The sequence below is a fragment of the Dendropsophus ebraccatus genome, chromosome 6, assembly GCF_027789765.1.
Source record: "Dendropsophus ebraccatus isolate aDenEbr1 chromosome 6, aDenEbr1.pat, whole genome shotgun sequence".
In the NCBI taxonomy this organism is placed as follows: domain Eukaryota; kingdom Metazoa; phylum Chordata; class Amphibia; order Anura; family Hylidae; genus Dendropsophus; species Dendropsophus ebraccatus.
In genome coordinates this window covers 9,515,476-9,540,278 of record NC_091459.1, presented here as the reverse complement: position 1 = coordinate 9,540,278, position 24,803 = coordinate 9,515,476, and the positions used below count along the sequence as shown (strand labels likewise).

General features: G+C 41.2%; 1 protein-coding gene across 2 annotated transcripts in view; it reads right to left on the bottom strand.

Moving 5' to 3' along the window:
* Nucleotides 1-3,837: 3,837 nt before the first annotated feature.
* Nucleotides 3,838-24,803, bottom strand: part of KHDRBS2 (KH RNA binding domain containing, signal transduction associated 2) — a 180,826-nt gene continuing 159,860 nt past the window's right edge. Inside the window, exons 8-11 of one of the 2 annotated variants that reach the window (XR_011363480.1) lie at nucleotides 21,236-21,294; nucleotides 13,408-13,582; nucleotides 11,458-11,514; nucleotides 3,838-4,014 (exon numbers count right to left, since the gene is read on the bottom strand). Coding sequence is in view for 1 of the 2 variants with exons in the window: in XM_069973408.1 (XP_069829509.1) it covers nucleotides 13,485-13,582; nucleotides 21,236-21,294 (157 nt within the window). In the remaining variant the exon portion in view is untranslated. Of the gene's footprint in view, nucleotides 4,015-11,457; nucleotides 11,515-13,146; nucleotides 13,583-21,235; nucleotides 21,295-24,803 lie in introns of those variants that run through there. The other variant, XM_069973408.1, reaches the window with a different exon arrangement.

The window sequence follows — 24,803 nt, the reverse complement described above, 5'->3', positions numbered from 1 at the left end:
AGAGAGACCACCATAATGTGTTACAGACCCCAAACACCCATTATGTAAAACAGACCTAAGACACCCCATAATGTAATACAGACCAGAGGCAGACCCCATGATGCAATACAGACCCCAGATAGACCTCCATTTAATACATACCTCAGGAAGACCCCTATAATATAATACATATTTCAGACCATCCCCATAATGTAATACAAACTCTAGACAGACCCTCCAGGCGCACCAATAAGACAACACTCATAATGTCATACAGACCACAGAGAAACCCCTACTGTGTAAGGCTATGTTCACACAGCATATTTTTTCGTATTTATACGGCCGTTGTTGCAATTTGCAACAACGGCAGTATAAATACGAAAAAAATATGTTGGCCGGGTGTCTATGGGATCCGGCCGCTTGCTTCATAGCGTGCAGTGGGGATTTCTGATGCACCCGCATCAGAACAGGAAAGATCCTGCAGTACCAGCCGGAATGATCTTTGCAGAGACTGGTCGCTCTGTGACCCAGCCGGGTCAGGGAACGGCCAGTCTCTTACGCCATGTGAACATAGCCTAATACAGAACCCAGACAGACCCCCATAATGTAATAAAAACCTCAAAATGACACCCATAATGTAATAAAGTACCCAGACCAAGCCCCTATAATGTAATATAGATCCTCATAATATTATAAAGACCTCAGTCAGACCCCCACAATGTACTACAGCCCCCAATAATGTAATTTAGATGCATAACAGAGTCCCATAGTGTAATACAGAGCCCCCCCAAAATACTCCCAAAATGTAATACAGACTGCCAGTAAAGACCCCCATAATATAATACAAACTTTAGAAAGACTCTGATATTGTAATACAGACAACACTTATAGTGTAATACAGACCCAAATTATGTAATACACCACCCAGACCCCATAATATAATACAAACTACAAAAAGACCCCCTATCATATAAAACAGCACACTAATCCAGACCCCATATACAGACCCCCAGAATGTAATACAGGTTGAAGACAGTAATAATGTCCCCAATCAGACTGTCATAATGTAATACAGACCCCAGAAAGACCCTTGTAGTAATACTAACCCCAGACACACTGCCATAATGTAATACAGACCCCAGACCAAGCCCATAGTCTATTACAGACCTCAGACAGACTCCATAATGTAATACAGCCCTCAACCCCCTATAATGACTCAAATACATAAAATAAAAGTCAATGAATAAATACTAAGACTAAGAGACTGAATAAAGATGAATAATAGACAGAACTCTTTCTTGGGTTTGTGCGCTAGTCAATAGAATTATACCCCAAACAGAATGTTTTTTGGTGAGTACAATTCTAACCTAGGGAAGTGACACCATTATTCTACTTTTTACGGAAAATGCGAAGAAAAGAAATGAGAAATATAAATGAAGGACTCCAAAACAACTGCAAGAATGCTCTGTGTGAATCCCCTGTGTGTTTTTTGTGGTCCAGTATGTCTTCAGCCAAAAAACTGTAAAAATTCCATGTTTTTCCCGTCAGCTCACTGTTAAGACTAAAATAAAACACTCTTTAAATACTTCAAGGAAGCATCGTCACCCCAGCTGCTGGGGTGAAGCCCGCCAACCCCCGATAGAGCCCCTTATACTTACCCCTTCCTCGAAGTCCCGGTCCCGGACGCCGTCCCGTTGCCGAGAAATCCCCATTGGAAGCCATGCGCACGCTCACCAGAGATGAGTCCGAAGCCCATAGAGAATGGCTGCTCCAGTCATTCTCTATGGGTGTCGGACTCTGGTGAGCGCGCGCACGGCTTCCGACGGAGATTCCTCAGCAGCGGGATGACGTCCGGGACCGGGACTTCGAGGAAGGGGTAAGTATAAGGGGCTCGATCGGGGGTCGGCGGGCTTCAACACGGCAGCCGGGGTGACAGGTCCCCTTTAAGATATAGTAGGCAATACATATAGATTTCATTATTACATACAAAGAATACGTACTACCAACATTTATTTTCTTTGAAATTCTGATACTAATTGAAATCACTTACCATTGCACAGATGTAACAGAACAGTCAGGATGACTCTCAGCTCTTCTGTCCAATTTCTTTCGGCAACATATTTACATTGTAGGACTCGATCTGCAGTTTCTTCTAATGTATAAACTGCAACAAAAACATCCAGGGAATCGTCATCTTACTTAAATAAGTTCTAGGCACCCGTGGTTCGGAGGGCAGCACCAGGGAGCAGGGGGAAGGAAACTTTTTTTTTTTTTTTAGTCTCCCACCTCCCGTTCAGACTTGCCACTAAATCTGGTGTCTTTTTGAAGGGGGTCGGGTGGTATGGCGGTATTGGCCACGTCTGGTATGGAGGTGTTATCCAGTCACAGTATGGCGGTATAGGTCAGGTCTGGTATGGCGGTGTTATCCAGTCACATTAGGCAGTATTGGTCAGGTCTGGTATGGTGGTGTTATCCAGTCACATTAGGCAGTATTGGTCAGGTCTGGTATGGCGGTGTTATCAAGTCACAGTATGGCGGTATTTTTCAGGTCTGGTATGGCGGTGTTATCCAGTCACAGTATGGCGGTATTTTTCAGGTCTGGTGTGGCAGGGGTTAATGTTGCGCCTGGAGCTATTTTCTACCAACTTACCAATCCTGTGGTGAGAATTCCGTCAGACAATATGCAGACGTATCTAATCATTGATTCAATGTGGAAATTTATTTAGGCTGGGTTCACACTACGTATATTTCAGTCAGTTTGCCATTAAATGGCGGCCATCCACTCAATTACAGCATTGTGTGAACAGATCCTTTCTGTGTTTTTAATCCACTCCTGGTTTTGGTTGCAATATGAAGACCACAATACTGACTGAAATATATGTAGTGTGAACATAGCCCTAAGCCGTTAAAAAACATGAAAAACACGATTCAGACAATGTTTCTGCATGAAGAGAAATGAATGTGGCCGAAACCAGGCTCCCATTTTTTCCTCAGTAGTCGCATGCTGTTACCAGGATTATTGGCCATACGCATATTGGTTACCGCATATCTGGTTTTGGCTGCATGTGGTGATGTACAGTAAATGTGGGAACGCGGCCTAAGACTGATCAGATATTATTATGATGTTCAGAAACTAAAGAATAGTGATGCTGATTGGTGAGTGAAGATGGGGCATCTGCAGGTGTAGAGGCTAGGGCAGCAGCAGCCGGTAATACAGCCCTGGCTCCTGTATAACAAAAATATAATGTAAGGGCTAGTGCTAACCAAAAAAAACAGGTCGAGGAGACAGGTTAAGACTATGTTCACACAACGTTTTGAAAAGAACGGCCATTGTTTTCTATTAAAACAGCTGTTCCTTTCATATTGCATTGAAATGCATTTAAGTTAATGGAACAACGGCTGTTGTTTCCACACAATGCATTGAACAACGGACGTTGTTTGGCACTCATAACAACAGCTGTTGTTCAATGCATTGTGTGAAAACAATGGGCGTTGTTCCATGGGTCTTATTTTGGTCAGTATGTTTACCCAAAACCAGGAATGGAACCGACAGAGAAAAACTATAATGGAATGATTTGCATCTTTTCTATGTTTTTAATCCATTCCCGGTTTTGGTAAAAAATACTGACCATATTACTAGAGATGAGCAAACCGAACTTCATGAACCGAGGTTTGTTACGAACGTTGCAAAAGTTTGGTTCGGTATAGAACCAAACTGCCTGCAAAGTTCGTACCAAATCTCGGTTCAAGATGGTGGCCGCACAATTTAAAACACATAGAAAAAGGGTATGCTCACCTGTCCGCACTCCTCTGTTGTCCTCCTATGGGTCTCCTCTGTCCTCACTGATTGCAGCCATCTCCAGTTCTCTGAGCCAATCACTGATTAACACGAGACAGCACCACGGCCAGTCATTGGTTAAGTGGGCTGTCACTCCTGAGTGTGACAGCCCGCTGAGCCAATTACTGTGTAATTGCCACATGGGTGATAGTGCCCCTCATATTCACCTTTAGGGTTGTAGTAGTCACAAAATATAGCTATAATAAAACAAAACAAAAAATATTGAATGATTTTTCCCACAATTATATATGACCAAATTTATTGCAACAAAAGAAGAAAATAACCCAGTGACATTGCTGGTGGCTTCTCCAGTAAATTAAAATTTAGCATTGCCCCTAAAAAGTTTTACAAATAATCAATATACACTTATTACAGTAAATGTAATACAAATCACCAAAATACACATATTATGGGAAAAGCTTATAAAGTGCTTGTTTCCCTGCACTTACTACTGCATCAAGGCTTCACTTCCTGGATAACATGGTGATGTCACTTCCTGGATAACATGGTGATGTCACTTCCTGGATAACATGGTGATGTCACTTCCTGGATAACATGGTGATGTCACTTTCTGGATAAAATGGTGATGTCACGACCAGACTCCCAGAGCTGTGCGGGTTGTGGCTGCTGGAGAGGATGATGGCAGAGGGACACTGAGGGACACAGGGCAGTGGAGGGACACTGAGCATCTCTCTGCCATCATCCTCTCCAGCAGCCACAGCCCGCACAGCTCTGGGAGTCGGGTCGTGACATCACCATGTTATCCAGGAAGTGACATCACCATATTATCCAGGAAGTGACATCACCATGTTATCCAGGAAGTGAAGCCTTGATGCAGTAGTAAGTGCAGGGAAAAAAGCACTTTATAAGTATTTCCTATAATAAGTGTATTTTGGTGATTTGTATAACTTTTGGGGGGCAATACAATGCTTTGATGAAAATTTTTGCTTGACTTCTCCTTTAAAGTGAATGTACTATCAGGCCGGGGCTGAATCACTGGAGGCAGGCTGACCCACCCACAGTGGAAGGAAACCTCTGCCCCTCTATGATATGGCTCCATTCATTCTAATAGAGCCGTGTCATAGAGGGGTGGGGGTTTCCTCCCACTGGGGGTGCTTCAGCAACGAGTGATTAAATTGTTCATCGTGATCTTTCAACATGTTCTAAAATCGTCGTTAGTCGTACGCAGAAAATTTGCAGATCGCTTCGTCTAAACAGCCTTTCACCAATTCACCCTTAATGTGAGATGGTCTTAAGTGATCTTAAAACAATCGTAATAACGAATTTTTCAAACGATTCATCGTACCATATAAACGTTGATCGTTATAAAAAACACATTGTTACTTCAAAATCGTTAATTGTTCGATTGCGCAAATTATCGCTCTGTGTAAAGGGACCATAAGGATCCCCTGCAAGGAGATACATAGAGCAGAGAGCAGGGTAAAGGAGTGCTCAGATAAATGCTTCCCCCGGATTCTTCTAGCAAATATTTTTAAGTGACAGTAATGCTTTAAATATAAAAAAATATGCAAAAGAAGAGCCCATGGAGCCTCACCGAAGAGTTTCGAAACACAGGACTAGCCAGATATCCCTCCAGGAAGGACCCAGCTAAGGGGTGGCTACTGTAGGGAAACCACCAAAACCACAATATTAAGTGGCCCTTTAAGTCAATGTAATGACAAGGGAAAAACCAAGGCCAGGTATCGATCCACATACAGCTGTTTCGGGGTGTTGCCCCTCATCAGTGTGGAGCAGAATTCTTTAAATATAAGTAACATTCCAGCATTTTGCACTTCAGAAATGTTTACATTCTAGTTCTGTTTCTAGCACAGAGCAAACATGGAACTGTCCGGCAAACATAATAAAACAATCTGAGGGTAAATTCACAAGGGCGTCTCGCACAAGAAATCCGCAGCTAATCCGTAGCTAATCCGCAGCTAATCGGCAATACACATATTATTCTTATTATTATTAATACATGCATTGCGGATTAGCTGCGGATTTCTTATGCGAGACGCCCGTGTGAATTTACCCTGAAGATAATCCAATGGTAGCAGAGCACAAGAAACCACGTCAACTGCCTGACCCACCCATAGACTTATTGGAAGATAGATTTTGTCCTAATAAACTCACATAGTAAAGCTGACACCATATATAATATAAGTCCATCCACCTCAACCTATTATCTTAAAATGGTGATCCAGTGGAAAGAAAAACTCATATGGAGAAATTGCTTCCACATATTACTTGGAAGAATTCCTTCCCCATATCTAATTACAATAAATTATTTGATCATATCCCATTTCTAATATCTATATATATATATATATATATATATATATATATATATATACTGGTGTCTAACAGTATATACAATATTCATGTTTGTTCTAACTTGTGATTTGTATAGAGGCAAAATGATGTTCTTGTCATGTCATCTTTGCTTCTTTTGATGCGTCCCATGATTTTATTTGACTTGGCAGAAGCTGTTTGGAGGCACTTTCCAGCTAAAGTTACTAAAGTTAACTGTAAAGTTTACTGTTTTGATTTCTCTTTGTCTGGTGGCATTACCTAGCCTTTAAATATTTAATATTATGGTATAAATGTATTTTCTTGTCCTTAAAGCGACTCTGTACCCACATTCTGATCCTCCAAACCACTTGTACCGTCGCATAGCTGCTTTTAATACAAGATCTGTCCTGGGGTCCATTCAGCAGGTGATGCAGTTATTGTCCTATAAAACAACTTTTAAACTTGCAGCCCTGTGTCAAATTGGCGTGGCCTAGAGTGTCTGTGCCCTAGGCTTGCACTGCTTCTCCGTCCCTCCTGTCCGCCTTCCTCATCATTAGGAATGCCCCTGGGCAACGATTTCTTCTATTCACTTGACAAGGGCTTGCCAAGGCAGGCTTCCATCCACAGACAGCCATTTCGGGGTTTTTGCCCCTCGTCAGTGTGGAGTAAGCCCTTGTCAAGATCGCAATACTCGCACCTTGAGTTAGACATTGACAAAAAGGGGCCACCCTGGTGTTTCCCTATTTATGTTCCAATACTCGCAACCGAGTGGGACTTAAGGGGCTATTTATCAGGGTGGTGTGGTGCTCTCCCTATCTTGGAGACACCCCGTGGCAACAGGCTAGTGATATCTGGCTATCCCGTGTTTTGAGACTCGCAACTGAGGCTCCACGGACTCCTGTTTTGCATATCTAACTGCACCTGTGCCTTAACCATCCAGCACAGGTGCAGTGCTCAGACAAGTGATGATTAGGAGAAATCCTGCCCAGAGGCATTCCTAATGTTGAGGAGGGTGGGTGGGGAGCAGGGATAGAGGGATGAAAAAGGTGTGGCAGGCCTAGAGCACAGAAACTGTAGCCGACGTCAATTTGACACAAGGGTGCAAATTTAAATGGAGCTTCACACGTACCAGATCCGCAGCGGATTTCACGCTGCGAGTTTTCAGCTAAATCTGCTGTGGATCCTGGTATAGTGAAGTTTCTGGTATATGTGACCCGGCCCCTTTAACCCCCGGCTGCCCGCCACCCGCAGCCCCGGCCTGGGGCATACATTATCTGCTCAGCGTCGTGGCTGTGTGTGAGGCTCCCGCCTCCCCTTGCTCATCAGCCACGGCAGCACTGATTGGCTGATGAGGAGTGAAGGGAGCCTGAAGCTTCACACAGCCCTGGCGCCAAGCAGGTAATGTATGCTCTCAGCCGTTGTTGCGGGCGACGGGTGAAGGGGCCGGCGGACTAGAGCTCTCCTCCACCTGTAAGTTATCTGACTTATTTATGTCAGGTGCTCAATATGATGTATTACTTTGTTGGATATATAAGCAACCCTGTATGACCTGTCTGTACTCCTGACGAAGTTCCGGGTTCGGGACGTAACACGTAGGGTGTTTTGACCCCATTCAGCTGACCACACTCTATCTGGGAATACATCTTGATTTTTTGATTTAGGTTACCACTTGGATATATGGTTAATTATTTATCTATGCATATTGCACTTTGAGGGTTTATGCACTTGCACTTTGTATATTTATATATATATATATATATATATATATATATATATATATATAGTTTTTGTACATTTATTTATTCATTCTTAGATTGGTGTATTGCATATATATATTGTATAGAGTGTTGGTTCGAATATAGTAGCTGTATATGGGGAGGTAGGGACTCTATGTATTGCTCGAGGGTCCCTCCTGGATATATTTGGGTGTTTTAAGTGTTTTTAAATTTTGGGTTTGTGCAGGGTTGTTTTGTGTATGTACAGATATAAGAATAAAGATTATGTATACTTTTTGAATTTATTTTTGTGTGCTTGGTGAGTTATGACATACCTCTGTCTCTTGTATACGGATTTGGGGTGAAGGGGCCGGGTCACATATCTGCAGCGGAATGAAAAGTCCGCTGCGGGTATGTGACCCCATAGAATGTGAAATCCGCTGCGGATACGGTACGTGTGAAGGCACCCTAAAAATTATTTTTTAGGACAATAATTGCATCACCTGCCGAACAGACCTCAGGACAGATCTTGGATGAAAAGCAGCTATCCGAAGGTACAAGTCGTTGGGGGGGGGGGGGGGGGGGCAGATTGTCGGTACAGAGTCGCTTTAATGCATAACTTTCCTTTTATTACAATAAAAAGATTTTCCAAGCAAAATAGAGTGATGAGCTCTGCACAGGATAGCTCATCAGCCACTCCTCAGGGTAATGGCAACTACTTTGGCAAAGTTAATTTGACACTGCCCATGCCTCCATATAAGTAATAGAGTCAAACCTCAGCCTGTACGATGTTTTAGTCCATACCTATTGACATGGCAGCTTTATCTTATAGGTTTATTACTATAGGAGGTGGCACGAAAAGGCCCATGCAGTGTATATGCAGAGAAGTAATATAGGAGCAGGGCAGTTTCTAGTTAGTCTAGTTAACAGGGTAAATCTCCGAAAATTGCCCACCCCCCATACTATTCAGATAATGCTGACATTATTAGTAATGTTACATAATTATATCACTGTAGATCAATTATCCCCCCCCCCCCAAATGATTTTAGGGGTGTGTAGACTTTTGTTGACTATGGTATGGTGTCAATTTAAATCAGTGGGTTATGGAAGAAGAGACCCTATTTGTAAGCACACCTCACTATGGCCAAGACTAGAGATAAGCGAATCGCTCACCTAAACGAAGTGAAGCGATTTGTTTCATCTGCACTCCGCTTATCAAGCCTGTTGGCTGCTCCGCTCCATGCGGCTCCTTCCAGGATGCCAGGAAAAGCTTGATCCAATCCTGGGAAACATCTCTCAGTTTCCCGGGATTGGATCCAGCTTTTCCATGGCACCCGGGGAGGAGCGCCAAGGAGTAGAGCAGTGCTGAAAGGCCGGCGGCTTGATGAGTGGAGCGCAGAATAAATGAAGCAATTTGCTTAGTTTAGATAAGAAATTGGATCCAGTGCCATAAGCTTTAGAAGTTTTGTTGTCTCTTAATTTGCATATAACTAAACCGTATACGACAGGAGTGACAGATTAAAACAACAGTTATATCTTCTGATTCATGGTAAGAAGCACTATAGTCCACTGCCTTTATTTTAGCTTTTACAGAAACAGCCAGCCAATTAAGGTCAACCAAACCGTACAACGTCAAAAATTAAACTTACTCACAGGAGGGGGTACAAACTACGCTTAAAACATCACTTTTAAAGTAAATAGCTAAAAAAAAACAGTTCCCACGTAACAAAACATCAGAAAAAGATGATAAATAACAGGAATACAAACAATAAACAGCTCCCTATCATGCCAATCATGAGTCACATGACAAAAGAAGTAAATGTGGTACCTTACGAGTGTGTTCATGTAGATTCTGGATCGGGCAAAGGCAGGAGCTGTCCACACACCACACTAGATTGATACAAAATAAGGGGCAAAGAGGAGTTAACCCTATTAAACCCTACAAGAGAAATGTGGTACAGTAGGTTACCACTGCTCACCCAGGGTCTTTGGAGCACTCACCCTAAAAAGGGCGACCCCTACCGCTATCTATCCCTTTGATCTTTCCCTATTGAAGCCTACACAAAGTTGCCCTACTTGCGTTTCCAACGGGTTTCTTCCATATTCTGGAGTCCTCTGGGAGGAATATCAAAGCAGGCAGGAGGTAATAAATCAATAACAATGATGACTAAACTAAGGATCTACAGAATTATAGTCGACTAGTAGGGGTAACTATGCACAGAGATAGTGGTCTAAGTCGCATCCAACTAAGCTCTACAGTGGCTTTCCTGTGGATACCACATTTACGTCTTTTGTCATGTGACTCAGGATTGGCATGATAAGGAGGAGCTTTAATCTTTTTCTGATGTTTTGTTACATGGGGACTGTTTTTTAGCTATTTACATTAAAAGTGATGTTTTAAGCCTAGTTTGTACCCCCTTCTGTGAGTAAATGCCTTCATTTTAGACTGACAGGTCCACTTTAAAGGGAAACTCTCAGGTTGGTTATGTATCTCGCCAATGGCAGCATAAAATAGTGACAAACATGTTGTTCTCAGTGGTCTGTTGCTGATGCGTACAGTAGTTTAAAAAAAAAAATACAGAACATTCAGAAGCATGCACAAAATAATGTAGGATTTACAGGATAGTTTAAAAAAAGGCATCCCCAAAAATAAGGCATCTTCCAGACGTAAGATCCTCACTGCCACCAGCGTTATGTCTAGTTATGCTGGTTTGTGATGACAACAACTTTACAACTATAATGTTCTTTTTTTTGTTGTTGTTAAATTTTTTTGTGAATTCTTCATGGAAAAATAAGACATCCCCTAAAAATAAGACCTAGTGCATCTTTGGGAGCAAAAATTAATATAGGACACTGTCTTATTTTCAGGGAAACACGGTACATGTAACTGCCAGACCACTGAAAACAGGGGGAGGAATCTATGAAATGTGCACCTGATGGATGTCAGGAAGAAAGACGCATATATTTGTGCAAACTATCGTGATTATGATGATCAGGTGTGAATCTGGATCAGGTGTAGCATGGGGGGGGGGTTATGTTAGATCAGCATGCACCAGTCTTGATACATGCCCTTTAGTATGTCTATCAGTATATTTACTATGTTATGCTACACTTAACCAACCTGACAGATTTCCTTTTAACAGAAAACAAAAAAATAAATAACTTAAAGGGGTACTCCGGCGAAAATCTTTTGCTTTCAAATCAACTTGTTTTGGAAAGTTATGCAGATTTGTAATTTACTTCTATTAAAAAAAAATCTCAAGTCTTCCAGAACTTATCAGCTACAGTATGTCCTGCAGGAAGTGGTGTATTCTTTTCAGTCTGACACAGTGCTCCCTGCTGCCACCTCTGTCCAAGACAGGAACAGTCCAAAGCAGTAGCAAATCCCCATAGAAACCTCTCCTGCTTTGGACAGTTCCTGGCTCGGACAGGGGTGGCAGCAGAGAGCAAAAGAAGACATCACTTCCTTCGGGACATACAGCAGCTGATAAGTATGGGAAGACTTGAGATTTATAAACATAAATTAGCTTTTCACCAGAGTACCCCTTTACAGATGAAAAACAGGTATTAACTGCACATTATATTCCACTGTAACAAATTTGGAGTTAAAAACATAACGTCTGTGATGCTTACCTGTCTAAGAAGCTCCGCTTCTACTTAATATCCACCGCTCTTGGCTAAGCACAATATCTGAAATGGAATAATATCAATTTACTAAACACAACGTACTTGTTTAAGCCGAATATTAACGATAGACCACAACAAAAACAGCTAAAGTGTAAAGGGTAAGCATGCAACTCCGACTGTAATGGACTATCCAACAGTTATGCAATATCATAAAAGCTTATAGTGTATTCTCATCAAAAAAGTAAACCAATCACAATGACAAAAAGCCAGAAGTATTAAGATTAAACGAAAAAGAAATCTCGGGAATAGAAATCCTTTTGGTGGCCCTATTTCATGCTTTTCATTTCCACAATATATTACGTTAAATAGCTGATGTTAGCAAGCGTAGCATTCCTGTTATAGTTAATTTTAGTTCCGTTTAGTTAATTGAGATTTAAAATTTTGATATCACTAGTTAATCTTAATTATCGGTTTAAGAGCCTACAATCCTAGTTGTTCCCTTCTCGTAGGTTTACTTTTTTAACTATAAGTAGCTTAATAGTTGAGAATATTTAACATTTACTCGCATACTGCAAAATTACAGAGTTACTATTAGTGTTACCTGTTTAGGGTTTAGTCATCCTTTGACTCCTGCGACACTTTTCCTTTAATAATCATCAGTCATCAAATCTGATAGTCTCAAAAGAAATATCAGCCCCATTAAACTGCTTTCAAGGTTGGTGACATTTAGCACTGGAAATTACAAATAAAGTTTTTGAAGTCGAAGTTAAAGAGCAACATCTGGGCGGTGACACTGATGATTATTGGTAGTAAAGATAAATCGTTATTACGATGATGCAGTCAACACACTCCTAAGAGTGACAACCAAAAGCTTAGACAATGATTACAAAAAGTTAAAATAGATTTTAACAAAAAGTTAAAATAGATTTAATGTTTAGGCTGACTCTTGGCATTAGGACAGTCTAACGTCGGTAAGTAGTAATCTTACCTCTTTTAACTCCATTACATTCTCGCGAGAGACATGCTAGCGGTGGTGCAAACAAGTCAGAGTTTTTGTTTAGTAAGACGAAGCTTAGAGAGTCGTTTAGAAGCCATTTAAACACCTTGCACATTAGTGTTTTCTAACCGCGTATGAAATAACAGTTTAGAAGGTTAACTTTTAAATTATTTAACAAGCAAGAGTTATTAAAACTTTTAAAAAAATATTACACAAGATGCTTAAAACAAAACTTGGGGTCATTTTGCAAAAACTTTTTTAAAGGCATTCCTAGAAAAGGAAATACATCAGGCATTTAAGGCTACAGTCGAAAGCAAAGTGATTGCAAGTTTAGTTTCTTACAAAATGTCAGCTTTATTGACAAAATTCTAGCAGACATGTTTGACAAATTATGATTTCCTATTTAGAGAAGATTACACATTGATCTTTATGTGATTGTTTTAAACAAATACAGATTAAAACACCGACAGATTCCGTTAGCTACATACATTACAGTAGCCGATTAGTTTTCAAACCCCATTAAAACAGCATTTTTTAAAAATTAAATTTACAAACTTAATACCGAACATTTTGTTTCTCACACGTATTATAAAAAGCCAGTTTAAGACATCCTCTCTACAATTTAATTATGTTATGTTCAAAAATCATATTCAAAAAGTTTAGCATCCCTATACAAATGAAATTCCAGGCCTGGCATGTTGTTTTTTTTTTTTTTTTTTTGTCTCGACTTTACCAATGCTGTCACACGTTCATGCTTTTAGAAAGTTAATACACCACAATGAACAACAACCAACAGTACACATTTTCCCGTTTCATGGTTTTTAGACAAAATGATCCTGCATTTTTTCAGTCCATGTTTAAAAAAATATTAAAGCCAATGCTACACCACGTTATCGCACATACAGAAGTACATTGGGAAACCACAAGCAATAATCCCCAAGATAAAAATGGATTATTACTTGTCATGTTGCTGTTTTATGCAGAGCCATAAGGCAATTAATTGTCTCTAAGAGGAGGGCACAAATGCTGAAGGCCTTCAGTATCTACCATATGGATGTTCTCTGTAACCTCCTCTAGTTGTTCTTTGTAGAGGTGCCTTTAAACTGGATCGCGATGAGGACCATTCTTCCTGCCCTAAAACCAAGGAAAATAGAGAGATATATATCCCTTGAAGATTTTTGGTATGTTATTACAGGTTTTTGATTTGTTTTAGCTGCAGAAATTTGTAAACTTTTTCACATTGGTTTACAAAGTGTAAACTAACATTCAGGTATATGGAAGAGAGGGGACATTGTACTATTGATACAACTGAGTCTTCCATTATGTTGTTGAGATTTGCACCCAAGATAGAAGGGACTGCTGTTTTTTCCTCCAACACTACTCTGATTATAACCCTTGGGCCAATTCTCCCCTCCTGCAATTCTCAACAATCCCCCCCTATAGCGCCGGGAAAGCTGAGGAGGAAGGCAGTAGCGAAGTATAATAGGTCCGCTTTGGGCGGTAGCCTGGGACCCTGAGCTCCTGGGGGGCCCATGGCCACTCAAAAAGACATACTTTCAGTGGTGTAATGTCTCCTGGCTACAGGTTTTTTTAAAAAAAAAACACTGCTTTTTTGCAGCAATTTTGCACAATTGACAAATGATGACATTATCTATCCTGTACTATGAACACTACACTAGAGCTGCCAAAGTTACAGTGGGTTGGGGTGAACAGCTTGGTAAACAGCCCAGGGCCTATGGTAAAGTTAATCCACCCCTGGAGGCAGGTATGTGTCTTACTTTCCTCCTTAGTGCCGGTCCCACGCTGTTAGTTGGAATAAAGTCTGCTCTGGAGCACCCTTAGGAGCACCGGCGCTTCCCCTCCATTGATTTTCATTAGAAGAGGAAGGCCAGATGATGCAGCAGTGCTCTTAACAGTGCTCCGGAGCGGAGTTTACCATGGCAAACATCGCAGGATCTGCGCCGAGGAGGAAGGTAAGACACATCCCCGATGCTTTGGAGGGCTATCAGCAGGTTAGAGTCGTTTAACCTGCTGATAGTTCCTCTTTAAGGGTCTCACAGGAGCAATGTAGGCTTTTATAGTAAATATGAAGCTCTAAAAAAAACAGAGCTTCTACTAGGTATTAACAATCATCAACATATTGTGATTACATAAAGAAATATATTAGATATAAATATCACTAATAGGACTATATTGTAATCTCTTCTTCTCATATTAAAGGAGAAGTCCGGCCAAAATTAATTTTTGATATGTTGTTACTTATGAAAAGTTATACAAATTTCTAATGTACATTAATTATGGGAAATGCACATATAGAGCTATTTCCCTTAATTTAGTAGATCAGGAAGTGTTAGAAATATCTCTGAAGAAGTGACGTCACGACCCAGGGTGTAATTCCTATGGAGTGTCCAGCAGGGGGCGCTCTCTATATAGAAGTCTATGGGACTTTATTGTTTCTATGGGTTTCTATGTAATGTAATGTAATGTAATGTAGTGTACAGTGCTTTATTGAATGAATACATCTATGGAATACTTTGGGGAGCAAGTGTCCTTGCTCCCCAAAGTATTGCATAAATGTATTCATTCAATACACAGTAAGCCCGCCGATCCGCCGCATTTCCGCCGCATTCCCGCCGATCCGCCACACGCTGCTCCGCCGCATTCCCGCCGATCCGGACCATATACATTGAACTACAGCTCCCATCATCTGCTTCTAGTATGAACAGGTGATGGGAGCTGTAGTTGGGTAAGGGATATGACATGCCGCCGGGCGCAGGGGGGAGCCCCCCTCCTCCTCCTCCTTCCGTGATAACTTCCGCCTATACCAATGCTGAGTCCCTGCCTGGCCGCCGCTCTCCGCTCTCCCCCCCATACATACCGGCTCCCGATGCATCCTGGTGTCCGCGCTGATGCCGGGAGCCGGTATATGTGAGCGGAGAGCGGCGGCCAGGCAGGGAGTCAGCATTGGTATAGGCGGAAGTTATCACGGAAGGAGGAGGAGAAGGAGGGGGGAGCGCTCCTGTGTACTGAGCGGCTCCCCCCTGCGCCCGGCGGCATGTCATATCCATTACCCAACTACAGCTCCCATCACCTGTTCATACTAGAAGCAGATGATGGGAGCTGTAGTTCAATGTATATGGTCCGGATCGGCGGGAATGGGGCGGATCAGCGTGTGGCGGATCGGCGGGAATGCGGCGGAAATTCGGCGGAAATGCGGCGGATCGGTGGGCTTACTGTGTATTGAATGTATTGAATGAATACATTTATGCAATACTTTGGGGAGCAAGGACACTTGCTCCCCAAAGTATTCCATAGTTGTATTCATTCAATAAAGCACTGTACACTACATTACATTACATTACATAGAAACCCATAGAAACAATAAAGTCCCATAGACTTCTATATAGAGAGCGCCCCCTGCTGGACACTCCATAGGAATTACACCCTGGGTCGTGACGTCACTTATTCAGAGATATTTCTAACACTTCCTGATCTACTAAATTAAGGGAAATAGCTCTATATGTGCATTTCCCATAATTAATGTACATTAGAAATTTGTATAACTTTTCATAAGTAACAACATATCAAAAATTAATTTTGGACGGACTTCTCCTTTAAGTTAGTTATATAAGTAATAAGTTATATAAATAATAATTGTAATTCCATATAGGTTTCCGTTTGCCTGTCCTACCAGGAAATCCTATTATTATTATTCTTAGAGAAACTTTCCAGTCGGCTGTTGTGAACTACTTTAATTTATTTTGTATAGTTATGTTCCCTTTGAGATACGTAATCCCCTTTTTCTTTCCTCACATGCGTGATTTTCACACTTCTCTTTATGTCTCCGATAGGCCTCTTAAGTGCTTCTTGGTACTTTAATAAGTCAGATCAGAGTCTTGTAACAAATGTTCATAGGCTGCCTGGTCAAAACCAAGAAAGGAAGAGCCTGCCTCTGGATTACTGAAGATTGCAACGAGCATGAATGAGAGGATTTTACTGTATAGTTTCTGCTTTCTTACAAATTCTCCAGGATTTTAATTTGCCGGCTGCACCCTAGAGTCTAATATAAATATTTCAAGTCTCGGTTACTTTGATAGTCTTACGAAAATCAGGCCAGTTTGTTAACACTTTATGGTTCTAATTTTCCTGCTCATTTACTTGAAAAGAAACATGAAATAAGCAAATTGCGTTTTTATAATTCTTTCATTATTAAGTCTCTGTGTAGAACCGCCCGCAAACATTTTACAATTAAAATGGTACACCCAGCATAATAATTTCGTTTATTTTAATTTTTTGCACAAATCAAATGAAGAGCACTACCTACTATTCTACCATCTTAGACTTAATACCTATAATATTGGCAGATGTTCCATCCACATGCAGTTCATGGTGTTAGCTTTGTTCTAAGCAATCAGGTAAGGTTAATGTCAGTTATAAAGTGAATCAGTCATCCGGTATAGGCTATGTTCCCACAACATCTTTTTTTGGCTGTTTAAGTCTAAATATTAGAGATGATCGAACATCGGAAAATCTTAGGTTCTATAGAACTCGAACCTTGTCGAACCTTCAGCATTTGATTCCCGATGCCTTCCCAATCCATGGGGAAGGAGGAGACAGCCCGGGTACCACCTGCCTATTACTTAGACTGAATCCCGGAATTCCAGGCGGTACCCGGGCTGTCTCCTCCTTCCCCACGGATCGGGAAGGCATCGGGAATCAAATGCGGAAGGTTCGACAAGGTTCGAGTTCTATAGAACCTAAGATTTTCCGATGTTCGATCATCTCTACCAAATAATGGACTTTCGAATATTTAATAATGACGTCCGTTATTATGAAATAACGGCCATTCTATAGACCTAAACTCCCAAAAAAGATGTTATAGCCCCAATTACACAGAGTGATCAGCAGGAGAAAGTGAGCCCCGTCCTGTCAGGTCAGCGTTCACTTGCTCTTCGTTCCCCCACTTGCTGCCAGCGCTATTACACGCGCCAACAGCAAGTGGGGGGGCGAACTGTATAATTGTTAAACAGCGGTCTGCTGTTGCCACTCCTGTCGCACAGAGCAGCGGAAGCAGATGGTTGCTATATGGATCGTTGATCTTTCAACATGTTGAAAGACATCAAAAGGCAACGATCAGCCGGCAACGTGCATGACAGATGATCGTCGCCTTTTATTACACAAGGCCAAATATGTCCGTTAGTGTATTAGGGCCTTAAGGGAACATAGCCTAATGCAACAAAGTGTGGGAAGAGGTCTGCCCTATTAACCAAAAAAAAACAAAAATTTTCGAGCTTCTAGTGTCCAAGTGGTACAATATTATTTATTTTATTTGGGCTTGTGGCAGAGCTTTCCATCAACTATACTGACTTGGACAATCATTGGACAACATAATCAGAAAAGAGATCTGCTATACCTTTGGTTTGGCTCTCGGAGGCCTCTGGTCTGCTATTTAAATAAAAGCATGATTTATACAATGTCTGATATGTGAGCAGATCTTTGTAAATGACGACATACAGTAAGGTGGTATAGGACCACACAAACACAATAATTATAGTTAAAGCAGCACAAGAGCGAGTGTTTGTTCTGTCAGTGTAAAATCTGTGTACGTTTCTCACGCAGCCCGTTCCATTACGAATTAAGTTTTTCAGATTTTGGTACATTAACTGATGTGAGAAAGCAGTGCTCTGAGGGGTTGGTGTCACTTCTGCCCACAGTCTGTTCAATCACAAATTCAATTCCGTTTTTGTGAAAGAGCAGTAGTATGTAGGGTGGTTTGCTTCACCTAGGACAAAAATCCTTTTGCTACTCCCCCCAAAAAACATTGCCACTGGAAACAAAACCTGTTGCTACTTCCTAAAAAGGGTTAAATTCCTTGGAAAAAGCAATTGATTCTTCCCATATTTCCATGTGCATATAAACACCTCAGACATGTGCCACCAAAAAGGGATCATTCCACTAGTGCAGTGTTTTTTTTTTTAATTACCATCTTTTTACCTATAGCCATATATATTGCTTTAACTTTGACATTAACTTAAAGTGACAATGTCAGCTCCTTTTTGGAACAGGCTGGCCTAAAGGTCTAGGCCCCAACCCCTCTAGGTCGGCCCACCAATGGGCGTCAAGGGGGTGGGGCCAACAATGGTGCGGTGGGCGGGGTTAAGTGGTGCTATTGCTGCGAGGCCCCGCCCACTTAACACAGTCTGCCGTTGATAAAAGATGACTTTTTACTTGAGCAAGCACCACAACGTATGATATAAAATAAGGTATGAAAATCGCTAAATTTACCCTTTATACCTGTGTAGAGATGTCAGAATGCACAAAGGGGGTGACAGTGTCACTTTAAGCTAAAAAGTACTAAGATCATTCATCGGTGACCTAATAGTGTTATACAGGACTTTTAGGGCTTTAAGACATTGTTATTAGAGATGAGCAAATTTACATCACAAAGGAAGCAAATCACTTTGTTCGTCAGTCGGCTTAATCTCCATGCCGCTCTGCTCTGGGTGCCTGGAAAAACTGGATTCAGTCATGGGAGAAGTTTCCCAGGACTGGATCCCGCTTTTCCAGGCACCTGGGGTTGAGCGGCAGACTGTGGCACGGAGATCAAAGGCAGCCGCCGTATAAGCCGACTGCCGAATAATGTCAATTCGCTCATCTCTAATTGTTAAACATAAATTTTAAAGTTACTGGTTAAGTTCAGGTTTAGACCAATGTAGTTGAGTCAAAATCAAACTTTCTGCTGAAGTGGCAAAATCGAGCTTTGGAAACGTTCACTCTTCTCTAGCCATTAAAATCTGTTGTTTCATTGGTGTAGCAGAGTTACCTCAAAAGTAGGAAAACCTAGAACAAGCCTATGAGGTTGAAAGACAAACCCAAAAACCCAGCAATATGAGTATATGTTCTCATTTATCTGTTCTAAAGCTACAAAACAAGTTACTTCATGAAACTAGATTTCTTCAAGAGAAGCAGTGCAACTATTTACTTATTTACCATTTACCTTTTTTATAGCTGGTCTTCAAAAACTAGCATATTTTACATTAGACCGACATTTAATCACATTGTATGTGCAAAACAGGAGTCCGTGGAGCCTCGGTTGCGAGTCTCAAAACACAGGATAGCCAGATATCTCTAGCCTGTTGCCACGGGGTGCCTCCATGATAGGGAGAGCACCACACCACCCTGATAAATAGCCCCTTAAGTCCCACTCGGTTGCGAGTATTGGAACATAAATTGGGAAACACTAGGGTGGCCCCTTTTTGTCAATGTCTAACTCAAGGTGCGAGTATAGCAATCATGACAAGGGCTTGCCAAGGCAGGCTTCCATCCACAGACAGCCGTTTCGGGGTTTTTGCCCCTCGTCAGTGTGGAGTAGGATTCTGACTAGTTGGGGCAATAGCAAATCGACCAACAAAACACAGTTATCACTGAACTCAAGGAGAACAGTGAAAAAAATTCCAATGAAGTACTCAATCAAGAGTCTCCACTGATGCCCCCAAAAACCGACCGACATTTAATCACATTGTATGCCCTGGCCACCGGTTTGTCAAATTGAGATACTCAAATAGGTTTGTAATTAATTAATTTAGTGGCAATGAAAACCATAAAAACACAGAAACAAACCAACAATTCACAGCTGATAATTGCCAACAATTGGATTAATTCAGCAGTTTCAGGCCATGTTCCCACTTAGTACAACACCAGCCATTCTGTGATTCGGCCGGAAAACAGAACGGCCAGTGTTACTGAAGATCATCCTGGCCGGTACTGCAATCCTGGCCAGATGATCTTTACTTCTGCTGAATTGGGATGCAGGCCGTGTCTGGCAGAACAATAGCCGTCATTGTTTGTCAGTCATTCACCGCTGCTGGATGAAATTAATCCAGTGAATCACCCGTCAGGTAATATCTTTAGTCCTTTATTAAAACCATGTCTGACAGGGAAATAGCCGTAATTGTCCGTCAGTGACCCCCTGCCGTCCACAGCTCTCCTTGGTGAAGTTATCACTTTAAAGCAACTGTCAGGATAAGTTTCCTATTTATGACAAGCGAGAGCAACAGAACTAGCAGTGATGGTGGGAGAAGAGGCAGCACAAGCAGTCGTGGTGCCATCAGGTGTGCAGCTACCTGTAAGATCCAGTGATAACATTTCCACCTGCCATCCTGCAGTCCTGGATTGGTGAACACAGAGTTTGAGTTTCACTCTAGCCAGTAGCCAAACCCAACGCTGATTCTGTTACTGCTTTCACCGTCAACTGGCTGTTCTAAGCACTATTGAGTCAACGAGATTGCTGTCTCTGCTACCGATTCCACCATCATCTGGCTGTTCTAGGCCTTACTGGGTCAAAGAGAGTGATGCTACTGTTTCCACCATTACTTTTTTATGTGTTTTTTGGGGCAGTTTTGCCACAACAGCTGAAACAATGCCTGAAACAAGCAGAACTCGAACGTTCGGCAAATTCACTCACTACTTATCTCTATAGAGGAATACATCTGCATAGGGGCCGAGGTATTATATCCCTGGCTTCTATGACCTGTGCTTTTTACTCCTCCGCTTACTAAGACCATCAGGGAGTTTTAATTAATCTGTTGTCCAAAGTCCGGGTACATTTTATAGTCTGAAAAATATGGTTATTTGCAATTAATTTATAATAGAAATTTGGTGAAACTAAGAAGGGTTGTCTTGTTGAGATTATACTTTCCTGCTCCTTTTTTTGGACAAATGTTCATACAGTTTGTACTGACGATAGCAGAATTATACGTATGCCCAGAACTGAAGCGCCAATCTTACCATAATTGTTGTAGTTTTCTTCGCTTGTCCCATGTCCATAATCATAATATTCTGGAACACTATAAAGTAAAATCAAAAGGTAATTAACATTACTTAAAGAGCTTGACTGAATAATCTGTTAAAGCGAACCTGTCACCCGTTTTCCAGTGTCCTGTTATTGACACCATCGGTAACAGCTTAGCATTCGTTGAACCCCCCTCTCCCTGTCTCATCCAGGGGGAGCATGAATAACAGCAATGGACTGAGGCAGGCAAAGGGGGCTCAATGGACACAAACCCCCACCTTTGTGACACTGTCGTTAACTGATTGGGCCAATAACATCACACAGGAAAAGTGGAGTGACAGTATCACTTTAACACCTATAATTAAAAAACCTTAAAAATATTTCATATCTATGCCAATCATTAAAGAGCCCTAGATGACCCTACATGACCTTTCTTGTAAATGTGCAATGCCTTTTGTCCAAAATACATGAAAAGTTGCAAATTTTTAAGCAAAAAAAAAACCTACACACAAAAAATTATTAATACTTCCCTTATACACATTGTTATCCTGTGCAATTTATTAGAATTCTAAATGAGGAAGATATGTTATCTTGACATGTACTTATGTAGTTGTTTGTATTTTTGGAAATTTTAGGCCCCAATTAACATAAATTTTTTATTTAACTTTCTGATGCTTTATGATTTGCTATAAAATATCAAATTTAACAAATGGTACAGCATTATTAGCTGCCTAGGGACATGAATTTTCTATGGTAAACCAGAATAGAGTTTTGTTTTTGTTTTTTATTTACATAGGGTATATGTTGGTGGAAATTCATCTAAATCTTAAAGGAGAAGTCCGTCCAGGAAGTAAAATAATCATTACGGTCAGGGGATAGGGTGAAAATAAAAAACAAGTTATGGTCACCTGTCTCGGTGCCTGCGCAGAGCCACGTCCCACTCCTGGACCCAGCTGGCTGTCTTCTAAGCTTTCCGCTGGGTACGTCACAACCCAGCTGACGGATGCCCCCCTCAGCCAGTAAGTGAATGGGGCGGGACATTGATGCAGTCACTGATTGGCTAAGCAGGCTAAACCCCACCAGTTTGTGACGTGGATCCTAGGTCATGACATACCCGGAACCCAGGAGAAGATGACAGCCGGCATGGTCTGGGAGCTACATGACTTAGCACAGCGCAGGCACTGGGAGCAGTAAGCATAGTGTCTTTTTTTATTTCCCCCCTCCCCGTAATTGTTTTATTTACTCCCTCCTGAACTTTTCCTTTAAATAAAGAGACAGTTCAGCATACGCAAAAAGACAGTCTGTGTAATTTTCTCTGTTTAACGCACATTGCCTTTGGTGGGAGTTACTGGCAGGATAATGTCAGATTGGTTGAAATCCTTGTAGAGGTAAAAAAAATAAATAAAATGACTAACGGTGATGTGACAACTCCATAAAATATGTCCCCGGAAAGACTTTATACATGTTGCTAACTAAACTGGATCTTAAGTGAATTTCTCCAGTAGTGCGAGCTGACACCTGTCACATTATAATTAGTTGCGTGTGACTGCTTTCACGTCTCTACCGGTAACCGACAAGATCAGCGCACCGTTAAATGCTTTAAGGTTATCAAGTATTGCTTTCTGGTGTAATCAATTATATAACAGGCCTTCCTAACTCAATTTCATTGCTTTACTGTTGACTGAGTAAGAACATACCATAGAAATAAACACATATAAAAGTCCATACTAGGCTGGGTTCACACTATGTTTTTGCATATTTTATTTTGCAAAAACAGATGAAAAAATGGATGGAATTGTGTGCATGCGTTTTTCCACTGACTTCAATTATAAAAAAAAGGGATCAAAAAGCATCAGTTTTTTTTTTTAACATACACAAAAACGTACTTGACCTTATGTTTGAGTAAGTTAAAAAAAAAGGGATGCCTTTAGATCCGTTTTTTTTTTTTTTTATGGAAGTCAATGGAAAAATGGATGAAAATGGATGCCAGCGATTGCATCTGTTTTCTATGCGTTTTTTTTGCAAAAACAGGTGGAAAAAAAAACGCATGGCAGAAACATAGTGTGAGCCAGGGGTGTAGCTAGGATTCACGGATTCATGCAAAAATTTTTAAGGGGCCCCCCTCCCCTACACACAACACAAAGCTCTGTATATATATATATATATATATATATATATATATATATATATATATATATATATATATGTATACATGGTGATGGTGCATACATATGATGGTGCACTGATAACCCCTGACCTCCGCAAAGAGCTCTGCATATTTTCCTACTTGGTTGCAGCTGGAGAACAGAGGTCAGAGGTTATCAGAGGAGTAAAGCTAGTTAACCCTTTTTTGTGTTGCAGCATGTAAGTAAACACTGGGTCACTTACACACTGCAGTAGATAAGGAGTTAAGCAGAAGCACACACGCTCTTACCTTCTCCCCCGGGCCCCCCACCTGCACGGGCCCCCAGTAGCAACTGCCTACCCTGCCTCTATGGTAGCTACGCCTCTGTTGTGAGCCCAGCCTTAGGGCCCTGTTCCATGGGACGATTATCGTTCAGATTATCGTTAAATTGTTTGAATCTAAACGATAATCGTTCGTTTGAATAGCAGTTAACGACTAACAACCGAACGAGAAATCGTTGATCGTTTAATAAGACCTGGACCTATTTTTATCGTTGCTCGTTTGCAAATCGTACGCATTGAATAAGAAGTCGTCCGACCGCAAGAACGATCATAAGTAACGATTATCGATCCATGTAAATGCGTGGCTGATTTTAGGTATTTCGCAATAGCGGTCATTTGGATCGTTTATCGTTAACGATTATGCAAACGATAATCGTCCCATGGAATGGGGCCCTTACACAAGCACTGCTCACAATATGTGAGCAAGGTTACGTGAAGAACATCTTCTTTGTGTCACTTATTATCCGGTGTGTACCATAGCATCCAGCCTTTGACTTTTGTCTGACAACTGCATTTCTTGCTGAGATGAGATTTTGGATGAAATATGTGAACTGTGGTCGCATTTTATCTAACCTTTACTTAATTTGATCTATAAAAAGTAACAAGTGTATTGAACCTGTTAATAAAAGGGTCTAAAACGTGTGCTGTGAAATAAAATAGGTTAATTGCCTGCAATAAAGCATGTCTCAGTCCTGCCCAGGGGGAGCTATGCGCTGGAGAAGCTGATGAGTGCTGCCAGCAAAGGAGTTCACCTAGATTATTGCAATGGAAAGGAACCAAATAAAAACTAGAATGGAAATGTGAAGGAGGCTTTGCCTGGGCCAATAAATAGGCACTTACATCTGGGGTGTCCATCATTCCAGTACAATAATATGTGAAACTGCATATAGCCTTAAAGGGGTTGTTCATCAATTTTTTTTTCTTTTAAATCAACGGGTGCCAGAAAGTGCTGGAGATTTGTAATTTACTTCTATTAAAAAAAAAGTCAAGTCTTGCAGTACTTATCAGCTGCTGTATGACCTGCTATTTTTCCAGTTTTAAGAGCAGGAGAGGTTTTCTGTGAGGATTTGCTGCTGCTCTGGACAGTTCCTGACATGG